General features: G+C 49.2%; 1 protein-coding gene across 1 annotated transcript in view; it reads right to left on the bottom strand.

Moving 5' to 3' along the window:
- Positions 1-9281: 9281 nt before the first annotated feature.
- Positions 9282-11917, bottom strand: part of LOC138366305 (probable serine/threonine-protein kinase irlF) — a 19856-nt gene continuing 17220 nt past the window's right edge. The window contains exon 3 of the mRNA XM_069327331.1: positions 9282-9597. Coding sequence (XP_069183432.1) covers positions 9282-9597 — 316 coding nt within the window. The remainder of the gene's footprint in view (positions 9598-11917) is intronic.

Genomic DNA, 11917 nt, shown 5'->3' with positions numbered 1-11917 from the left:
AGACTATCAGATATGGAGGTGACAGCAGAGGATGTAATGAAACAGTTGACAACACTGGATGCAAATAAAGCTGTTGGACCAGACAAAGTATCACCGTGGATACTTAAAGAGGCAGCGCAGGCTCTCAGCGTGCCTCTGGCAATGATCTTTAATGAGTCACTTATGTCGGGAGAATTACCCAGTTGCTGGAAGGAGGCAAATGTCGTACCGATTTTCAAAAAAGGTGATAGGGAGGAGGCACTTAACTACAGACACGTATCACTGACAAGCATCCCCTGCAAAATACTTGAAAGAATAATTAGGCTAAGACTTGTTGAGCACCTGGAGAGCATTGGGTTTGTAAACAAGCACCAACATGGGTTCTGAACAGGGAAATCATGCCTAACAAACCTTTTAGAATTCTATGATAAAGTAACAAGGATATGGCAGGACAGAGAAGGCTGGGCAGACTGCATATTTCTTGACTGCCAAAAGGCCTTTGATACAGTACCGCACATGAGACTGCTATACAAACTTGAGAGGCAGGCAGGAGTAAGCGGAAAGGCCCTAGTATGGGTGAAGAACTACCTAACAGGAAGGAGCCAGAGGGTAATGGTAAGGGGCGAGAAGTCGGACTGGCGAACAGTAACAAGTGGAGTACCTAAAGGATGGGTGCTGGGACCAATCCTCTTTCTAATTTACGTAAATGATATGTTTACATGAGTGGAATCATACATGTCAATGTTTGCGGATGACGCAAAATTAATGAGAAGAGTTGTGACAGACGAGGATTGTAGGATCCTCCAAGAGGACTTAAACAGGTTGCAGAGATGGTCAGGGAAATGGCTACTGGAGTTTAACACCAGTAAATGTAAAGTTATGGAAATGGGATCAGGTGACAGGAGACCAAAGGGACAGTACACAATGAAGGGGAACAGCCTACCTGTAACGATTGGAGAAAGAGACCTGGGAGTGGATGTAACACCTAATCTAACTCCTGAGGCACATATAAGTAGGATAACGACAGCAGCGTACTCTACACTGGCGAAAATTAGAACTTCATTCAGAAACCTAAATGAGGAGGCTTTTAGGGCGCTTTACACTGCCTACGTGAGACCTGTCTTAGAGTATGCCGCGCCATCATGGAGCCCCCACCTGAAGAAACACATAAAGAAACTGGAGAAGGTTCAGAGGTTTGCGACGAGGCTTGTCCCAGAGTTACGAGGGATGGGATATGAAGAGCGTCTGAAGGAACTGAACCTTACGACACTAGAGAAAAGAAGGGAGAGAGGAGATATGATAGGGACATATAAAATACTCAGGGGAATTAACAAAGTGGATATAGATGAAATGTTCACACGTAATAATAACAGAACGAGGGGACATGGGTGGAAACTGGAAACTCAGATGAGTCACAGAGATGTTAGGAAGTTTTCTTTTAGCGTGAGAGTAGTGGAAAAATGGAATGCACTTGGGGAACAGGTTGTGGAAGCAAATACTATTCATACTTTTAAAACTAGGTATGATAGGGAAATGGGACAGGAGTCATTGCTGTAAACAACCGATAGCTGGAAAGGCGGGATCCAAGAGTCAATGCTCGATCCTGCAAGCACAAATAGGTGAGTACAAATAGGTGAGTACACACACACACACACACACACACACACACACACACACACACACACACACACACACACACACACACACACACACACACACACACACACACACACACACACGTGTTTCATATTGCTAGAAAGCCTTTGACACAGTACCACACACGAGACTAATGTACAAGCTGGAGATGCAGGCAGGAGTGAAAGGGAAGGTACTCCATTGGATAAGGGAGTACCTAAGCAACAGAAGACAGCGAGTCACTGTGAGGGGTGAGGGCTCAGATTGGCTAGACGTCACCAGTGGAGTCCCCGCAGGGTTCAGTCCTTGGACCCATACTGTTTCTGATATATGTAAATGATCTCCAAGAGGGTATAGAATTGTTCCTCTCATTGTCTGCTGATGATGCGAAAATTATGTAATAAAGCACCTAAATTATTGGGATCGTCTCAAAGCTCTCCAAATGTACTCACTAGAAAGAAGACGAGAGAGATATCAAATAATATACACGTGGAAGATACTGGAGGGCCAAGTACGAAATCTACACAGTAAAATAACAACGTACTGGAGTGAACGATATGGGAGAAAATGCAGAATAGAACCAGTGAAGAGCAGAGGTGCCATAGGCACAATCAGAGAACACTGTATAAACATCAGAGGTCCGCGGTTGTTCAACGTCCTCCCAGCAAGCATAAGAAATATTGCCGGAACAACCGTGGACATCTTCAAGAGGAAACTAGATTTATTCCTCCAAGGAGTGCCGGACCAACTGGGCTGTGGTGGGTATGTGGGCCTGCGGGCCGCTCCAAGCAACAGCCTAGTGGACCAAACTCTCACAAGTCAAGCCTGGCCTCGGGCCGGGCTTGGGGAGTAGAAGAACTCCCAGAACCCCATCAACCAGGTATCAACCAGGTATTAACCAGGTATGAGGCGGATTAAAACAGAGAAAGATAGTATGAGGCTTCAAGATGGCCTAGGCAGACTGAATGAATGGTCCACCAAATGGCTACTATAGTTCAACTCGAGTAAATGTAAGGTATTGAAACTAGGCAGTGGAAACAGGAGGTTAGACACAAGATACCGAATGGGAGAAGAAGTCCTTCACGAAATGAACAGAGAAAAAGATCTAGGAGTTGATATCACACCAAACCTGTCTTCTGAAGCCCACATAAAAAGAATAACATCGGCGGCGTATGCATGGCTGGCTAACATCAGAACTGCCTTCAGAAACCTGTGTAAGGAATCATTCAGAACCTTGTATACCATATAACCTTGTATACCATGTAAGATCAATCCTGGAGCGCGTACCTTATCAAGCACAAGACGAAGCTGGAAAAAGTTCAGAGGTATGCCACTAGACTAGTCCCAGAGCTAGGAGGCATGAGTTACGAATAAAGGCTGCGGGAAATGCACCTTACGACACTGGAAGACAGAAGAGTAAGGGGAGACATGATCACTACCTACAAAATTCTCAGAGGAATTGTCAGGGTAGATAAGGATAAAGTGATTAACACGGGTGGTACGCGAACAAGGGGACACAGGTGGAGACTGAGTTCCCAAATGAGCCACAGGGACGTTAGAAAAAACATTTTCAGTGTCAGAGTAGTTAACAGGCAGAATGCATTAGGCAGTGATGTGGTGGAGGCTGACTCTATACACAGTTTCAAGTGTAGATATGATAGAGCCCAGTAGGCTCAGGAATCTGTACACCAGTTGTTTGACAGATGAGAGGCGGGACCAAAGAACCAGAGCTCAATCCCCGCATGCACAACTAGGTGAGTACACACACCGAGGAGCAAGAACCAACAACATGGTGGTACCAGCGCTGAGACGCCCAGGAAACAGCCAAGAATCATTACAGCAACGTTGTCAGATATTACCATCATAGTTTTTTTGTAATAGTTTTGATTGCAATTATCGGCAAACTGCTACGGGAAGATCAGCGAGATCTGAAGATTAATACAACTATTGACTAGTGCCTAATCCCGTCCCGGTGGTTCTAATCCCGTCAATGTGAATCTAATCCCGTATAGATGGTTCTAATCCCATCAATGTGAATCTAATCCCGTATAGATGGTTCTAATTCCGTCAATGTGAATCTAATCCCGTATAGATGGTTCTAATTCCGTCAATGTGAATCTAATCCCGTATAGATGGTTCTAATCCCATCAATGTGAATCTAATCCCGTATAGATGGTTCTAATCCCGTCAATGTGAATCTAATCCCGTATAGATGGTTCTAATCCCGTCAATGTGAATCTAATCCCTTATAGATGGTTCTAATCCCGTCAATGTGAATCTAATCCCGTATAGATGGTTCTAATCCCATCAATGTGATTCTAATCCCGTATAGATGGTTCTAATCCCGTCAATGTGAATCTAATCCCGTATAGATGGTTCTAATCCCATCAATGTGAATCTAATCCCGTATAGATGGTTCTAATCCCGTCAATGTGAATCTAATCCCGTATAGATGGTTCTAATCCCATCAATGTGATTCTAATCCCGTATAGATGGTTCTAATCCCATCAATGTGAATCTAATCCCGTATAGATGGTTCTAATCCCGTCAATGTGAATCTAATCCCGTATAGATGGTTCTAATCCCGTCAATGTGAATCTAATCCCGTATAGATGGACCTCATTATACTCCATCTATACATTTACATAATTCCTTGTTATAGATGTTTCTGGTGTTAAGCCGCGACAAGTAGCACGATATTTCTTAATTATACATCGGAAATAAAAGTGATTTGAAGTATTTTGTAATTAGTCTGAACAATTTGTAAGGAACATACATGACAACTTTCAGGCTTACAGGCGCTGGAATTAGTTCATCATTCTGTGACGTGTTTATTTTCTGGAGTTGCCAAGTTAATGGTGGCACTAGGCTTGTACCTGAGGCCTGGCACTAGGCTTGTGTCTGATGCCTGGCACTAGGCTTGTGCATGTGGCTTGGCACTAGGCTTGTTCATGTTGCCTGCCACTAGGCTTGTGCCTGAGGCCTGGTACTAGGCTTGTGTCTGAGGCCTGGCACTAGGCTTGTGTCTGATGCCTGGCACTAGGCTTGTGCATGAGGTCTGGCACTAGGCTTGTGTCTGAGGCCTGGCACTAGGCTTGTTTCTGAGGCCTGGCACTAGGCTTGTTTCTGAGAGGCCTGGCACTAGGCTTGTTTCTGAGGCCTGGCACTAGGCTTGTGTCTGATGCCTGGCACTAGGCTTGTGCATGTGGCCTGGCACTAAGCTTGTATCTGATGCCTGGCACTAGGCTTGTGCATAAGGCCTGGCACTAGGCTTGTGCATGTGGCCTGGCACTAGACTTGTGTCTGAGGCCTGGCACTAGGCTTGTGTCTGAGGCCTGGCACTAGGCTTGTGATTGAGACCTGGCACTAGGCTTGTGTCTGAGGCCTGGCACTAGGCTTGTGTCTGAGGCATGGCACTAGGCTTGTGTCTGAGGCCTGGCACTAGGCTTGTGCATGAGGCCTGGCACTAGGCTTGTGATTGAGACCTGGCACTAGGCTTGTGTCTGATGCCTGGCACTAGGCTTGTGCATGTGGCCTGGCACTAGGCTTGTGTCTGAGGCCTGGCACTAGGCTTGTGTCTGAGGCCTGGCACTAGGCTTGTGTCTGAGGCCTGGCACTAGGCTTGTGTCTGAGGCCTGGCACTAGGCTTGTTTCTGAGGCCTGGCACTAGGCTTGTGTCTGAGGCCTGGCACTAGGCTTGTGTATGAGGCCTGGCACTAGGCTTGTGTCTGAGGCCTGGCACTAGGCTTGTTTCTGAGGCCTGGCACTAGGCTTGTGTCTGAGGCCTGGCACTAGGCTTGTGTCTGAGGCCTGGCACTAGGCTTGTGCATGTGGCCTGGCACTAGGCTTGTGTCTGAGGCCTGGCACTAGGCTTGTTTCTGAGGCCTGGCACTAGGCTTGTGTCTGAGGCCTGGCACTAGGCTTGTTTCTGAGGCCTGGCACTAGGCTTGTGTCTGAGGCCTGGCACTAGGCTTGTGCATGAGGCCTGGCACTAGGCTTGTGATTGAGACTTGGCACTTAGCTTGTGTCTGATGCCTGGCACTAAGCTTGTGCATGTGGCCTGGCACTAGGCTTGTGTCTGAGGCCTGGCACTAGGCTTGTTTCTGAGGCCTGGCACTAGGCTTGTGCCTGAGGCCCGGCACTAGGCTTGTGCCTGAGGCCTGGCACTAGGCTTGTGCCTGAGGCCTGGCACTAGGCTTGTGATTGAGACCTAGCACTAGGCTTGTGTCTGAGGCCTGGCACTAGGCTTGTTTCTGAAGCCTGGCACTAGGCTTGTGCATGAGGCCTGGCACTAGGCTTGTGTCTGTGGCCTGGCACTAGGCTTGTGTCTGAGGCCTGGCACTAGGCTTGTGTCTGAGGCCTGGCACTAGGCTTGTGTCTGAGGCCTGGCACTAGGCTTGTGCATGAGGCATGGCACTAGGCTTGTGTCTGAGGCCTGGCACTAGGCTTGTGTCTGATGCCTGGCACTAGGCTTGTGCCTGAGACCTGGCACTAGGCTTGTGATTGAGACCTGGCACTAGGCTTGTGTCTGATGCCTGGCACTAGGCTTGTGCATGTGGCCTGGCACTAAGCTTGTATCTGATGCCTGGCACTAGGCTTGTGCATAAGGCCTGGCACTAGGCTTGTGCATGTGGCCTGGCACTAGGCTTGTGTCTGAGGCCTGGCACTAGGCTTGTGTCTGAGGCCTGGCACTAGGCTTGTGATTGAGACCTGGCACTAGGCTTGTGTCTGAGGCCTGGCACTAGGCTTGTGTCTGAGGCATGGCACTAGGCTTGTGTCTGAGGCCTGGCACTAGGCTTGTGCATGAGGCCTGGCACTAGGCTTGTGATTGAGACCTGGCACTAGGCTTGTGTCTGATGCCTGGCACTAGGCTTGTGCATGTGGCCTGGCACTAGGCTTGTGTCTGAGGCCTGGCACTAGGCTTGTGTCTGAGGCCTGGCACTAGGCTTGTGTCTGAGGCCTGGCACTAGGCTTGTGTCTGAGGCCTGGCACTAGGCTTGTTTCTGAGGCCTGGCACTAGGCTTGTGTCTGAGGCCTGGCACTAGGCTTGTGTATGAGGCCTGGCACTAGGCTTGTGTCTGAGGCCTGGCACTAGGCTTGTTTCTGAGGCCTGGCACTAGGCTTGTGTCTGAGGCCTGGCACTAGGCTTGTGTCTGAGGCCTGGCACTAGGCTTGTGCATGTGGCCTGGCACTAGGCTTGTGTCTGAGGCCTGGCACTAGGCTTGTTTCTGAGGCCTGGCACTAGGCTTGTGTCTGAGGCCTGGCACTAGGCTTGTTTCTGAGGCCTGGCACTAGGCTTGTGTCTGAGGCCTGGCACTAGGCTTGTGCATGAGGCCTGGCACTAGGCTTGTGATTGAGACTTGGCACTTAGCTTGTGTCTGATGCCTGGCACTAAGCTTGTGCATGTGGCCTGGCACTAGGCTTGTGTCTGAGGCCTGGCACTAGGCTTGTTTCTGAGGCCTGGCACTAGGCTTGTGCCTGAGGCCCGGCACTAGGCTTGTGCCTGAGGCCTGGCACTAGGCTTGTGCCTGAGGCCTGGCACTAGGCTTGTGATTGAGACCTAGCACTAGGCTTGTGTCTGAGGCCTGGCACTAGGCTTGTTTCTGAAGCCTGGCACTAGGCTTGTGCATGAGGCCTGGCACTAGGCTTGTGTCTGTGGCCTGGCACTAGGCTTGTGTCTGAGGCCTGGCACTAGGCTTGTGTCTGAGGCCTGGCACTAGGCTTGTGTCTGAGGCCTGGCACTAGGCTTGTGCATGAGGCATGGCACTAGGCTTGTGTCTGAGGCCTGGCACTTGGCTTGTGTCTGATTCCTGGCACTAGGCTTGTGCCTGAGACCTGGCACTAGGCTTGTGATTGAGACCTGGTACTAGGCTTGTGTCTGAGGCCTGGCACTAGGCTTGTGTCTGAGGCCTGGCACTAGGCTTGTGCATGGTTCGTTGATTTAATGTCAGACTTATATACATATTGAGCGAACATGCCCCAAATGGCAGTCTGCCGATGAATGATATCTCACTGATGGAGTGATATTCTAGAGAATGACACAGTCTGCATGAGGCTGCTGATTGCTGAGCGCCTTGTGATTGAGATTGTGATTGAGATAGGCTTGTGATTGAGACATGGCACTAGGCTTGTGATTGAGACCTGGCACTAGGCTTGTGTCTGAGGCCTGGCACTAGGCTTGTGCATGTGGCCTGGCACTAGGCTTGTGTCTGAGGCCTGGCACTAGGCTTGTTTCTGAGGCCTGGCACTAGGCTTGTTTCTGAGGCCTGGCACTAGGCTTGTGTCTGAGGCCTGGCACTAGGCTTGTTTCTGAGGCCTGGCACTAGGCTTGTGTCTGAGGCCTGGCACTAGGCTTGTGCCTGAGGCCCGGCACTAGGCTTGTGCCTGAGGCCTGGCACTAGGCTTGTTTCTGAGGCCTGGCACTAGGCTTGTTTCTGAGGCCTGGCACTAGGCTTGTGATTGAGACCTGGCACTAGGCTTGTTTCTGAGGCCTGGCACTAGGCTTGTGCCTGAGGCCTGGCACTAGGCTTGTGCCTGAGGCCTGGCACTAGGCTTGTTTCTGAGGCCTGGCACTAGGCTTGTGATTGAGACCTGGCACTAGGCTTGTGTCTGAGGCCTGGCACTAGGCTTGTGCCTGAGGCCCGGCACTAGGCTTGTGCCTGAGGCCTGGCACTAGGCTTGTTTCTGAGGCCTGGCACTAGGCTTGTGCCTGAGGCCTGTCACTAGGCTTGTGATTGAGACCTGGCACTAGGCTTGTGTCTGAGGCCTGGCACTAGGCTTGTACATGAGGCCTGGCACTAGGCTTGTGTCTGAGGCCTGGCACTAGGCTTGTGTCTGAGGCCTGGCACTTGGCTTGTGTCTGAGGCCTGGCACTACGCTTGTGCATGAGGCCTGGCACTAGGCTTGTGTCTGAGGCCTGGCACTAGGCTTGTGTCTGAGGCCTGGCACTAGGCTTGTGCATGAGGCCTGGCACTAGGCTTGTGTCTGAGGCCTGGCACTAGGCTTGTGTCTGAGGCCTGGCTCTAGGCTTGTTTCTGATGCCTGGCACTAGGCTTGTACCTGAGGCCTGGCACTAAGATTGGTTCATATTAAGTATAAAGAGCTAAGTCTGACGAAGCGTTGCTAGTCAGTCTGGCCACTGCCACTGCTCTTTCTCTCTCTCTCTCTCTCTCTCTCTCTCTCTCTCTCTCTCTCTCTCTCTCTCTCTCTCTCTCTCTCTCTCTCTCTCTCTCTCTCTCTCTCTCTCTCTCTCTCTCTCTCTCTCTCTCTCTCTCTCTCTCTCTCTCTCTCTCTCTCTCTCTCTCTCTCTCTCTCTCTCTCATTAGGAATGTCAATAATGTTCCTAGTGAAGCTGTACATAAGAGCTGTTATCCTATATCAGCTCATCTGAAGCCTATTCTGGAATCTCATTTATTTGATGAACTAATTACTAAGTTTCCTATAGGAATAGTCTACTTTAATGCTGCGTAATTGTCATGTATGGCACAGGATGCACCAGGAGTCAACTGTGCACCAGAGCACAGTGCACCTGTGCACCAGAGCACAGTGCACCTGTGCACCAAAGCATTTGGTTCGTTGATTTAATGTCAGACTTATATACATATTGAGCGAACATGCCCCAAATGGCAGTCTGCCGATGAATGATATCTCACTGATGGAGTGATATTCTAGAGAATGACACAGTCTGCATGAGGCTGCTGATTGCTGAGCGCCTTGTGTTGTGGCTGCTGATTGCTGAGCGCCTTGTGTTGTGGCAGCTGATTGCTGAGCGCCTTGTGTTGTGGCTGCTGATTGCTGAGCGCCTTGTGTTGTGGCTGCTGATTGCTGAGCGCCTTGTGTTGTGGCTGCTGATTGCTGAGCGCCTTGTGTTGTGGCTGCTGATTGCTGAGCGCCTTGTGTTGTGGCTGCTGATTGCTGAGCGCCTTGTGTTGTGGCTGCTGATTGCTGAGCGCCTTGTGTTGTGGCTGCTGATTGCTGAGCGCCCTGTGTTGTGATTGCCAACTTTAGGGTGTCCACGATGGGCCAGATGGATGAAAAAGATCGACCTTATACATAACAGTAAGTCGTCCAACATCTGCCCAGTGTTGAAGGTTGAGATACATTGACCAGCCCAACCAAACTAACTAGAGATGAGCCTTGTTATATCAAGTAACAATTCCTCACATAATCAACAATTCTGATGAATGATGGAGGGAAGGCAGTCCAGGAGAGGGGTGCATACTCAAGGTGAGAGCGAACTTTATATAAAGTTTTGCAGCCACTGCTGTCAAGAAAATAGGAGCTCCACCTGAGGTAAGGAAGCTTTTTGTCTGTCTTGCATACAGTGTTAAACACGTGGTTCTTTATGGTCAAGAAGCGTTTCTCCCTTCCTCTCAGAACACTCGGGGCAGTTGGGTTTCTTACGGGCTCACCATAGACCGTGCTACATGGACACTTCGTTACATCATTATAGGAAAATAAAAACCTCTTAAACATGTTCTGAGATTGTCTAGTAAATCCAAACCTTATCTTTGGAAAATATTTACCCCAAATAAATAACACCTCGAGTGCCGACTAACTTTTGAAACGGTTTAGATTTGAACGGCACTGTACGGCAGTGACTAGTACAGAACGGCACTGTAATACAGTGACTACAACAGAACGTCACTGTAATACAGTGACTATTACAGAACGGCACTGTAATACAGTGACTACTACAGAACGGCACTGTAATACAGTGACTACTACAGAACGGCACTGTAATACACTGACTACAACAGAACGGCACTGTAATACACTGACTATTACAGAACGGCACTGTAATACATTGACTATTACAGAACGGCACTGTAATACAGTGACTACTACAAAACGGCACTGTAATACAGTGACTACAACAGAACGTCACTGTAATACACTGACTATTACAGAACGGCACTGTAATACAGTGACTACAACAGCACCGAGACGCAACTCAACTCGACACATATACGAAGACTCACGTCATAACATAATGTAAAATACAAGGCTCGTATAACATTAACTGTACTACTGTGACATAAATGATACTTTAACGGGAGGATGATAACGGCATACTAACACAGTAAGCACAATGTTCAGGATTAACATACGGTAAAATGGAATATTGCTAGACACTTCATACCACTATTTAAAACTGACTGAGTCAGTCTTACACTGTGCAATAGTTCAAATTACTACCATAACAACTTTACAACCAATGTGCACCCATTTATCCATAACAAGTCTTGTTATTAACAAGGATTGTTAATAACAAGGATTGTTAATAACAAGGATTGTTAATAACAAGGATTGTATATGTACATTTTTTCTTCCACATTATTTCCACAGGGATGGAGGGTGATTTAATTTATTTAAATTAAATTATGATTATCCACGTGCTTTAAGTTCTGTTTGACCGAATGTTTAAATTGATTTATCTTATTTGTTAAGTTAATAGATCATCTGAACTGTTGGGTAATCTAGCGGTTATTTAAACTGTTAATCTACGATCACCTGAAGAGTTTAGCAGTTGAGGAGATCCGTATCCCAGAGCCAGCAGGAGTACCAACACCTGGCCACTAGAGGCAGCCTCGTGAGTGCCAGCAGGAGTACCAACACCTGGCCACTAGAGGCAGCCTCGTGAGTGCCAGCAGGAGTACCAACACCTGGCCTCTAGAGGTAGCCTCGTGAGTGCCAGCAGGAGTACCAACACCTGGCCACTAGAGGCAGCCTCGTGAGTGCCAGCAGGAGTACCAACACCTGGCCACTAGAGGCTGCCTCGTGAGTGCCAGCAGGAGTACCAACACCTGGCCACTAGAGGCAGCCTCGTGAGTGCCAGCAGGAGTACCAACACCTGGCTACTAGAGGCAGCCTCGTGAGTGCCAGCAGGAGTACCAACATCTGGTCACTAGAGGCAGCCTCGTGAGTGCCAGCAGGAGTACCAACACCTGGCTACTAGAGGCAGCCTCGTGAGTGCCAGCAGGAGTACCAACATCTGGTCACTAGAGGCAGCCTCGTGAGTGCCAGCAGGAGTACCAACACCTGGCCACTAGAGGCTGCCTCGTGAGTGCCAGTAGGAGTACCAACACCTGGCCACTAGAGGTAGCCTCGTGAGTGCCAGCAGGAGTACCAACATCTGGTCACTAGAGGCAGCCTCGTGAGTGCCAGCAGGAGTACCAACACCTGGCCACTAGAGGCTGCCTCGTGAGTGCCAGTAGGAGTACCAACACCTGGCCACTAGAGGTAGCCTCGTGAGTGCCAGCAGGAGTACCAACACCTGGCCACTAGAGGCTGCCTCGTGAGT

This window comes from Procambarus clarkii, chromosome 19 (assembly GCF_040958095.1).
Source record: "Procambarus clarkii isolate CNS0578487 chromosome 19, FALCON_Pclarkii_2.0, whole genome shotgun sequence".
NCBI lineage: Eukaryota > Metazoa > Arthropoda > Malacostraca > Decapoda > Cambaridae > Procambarus > Procambarus clarkii.
This window is presented reverse-complemented; position numbering and strand designations above follow the sequence as displayed.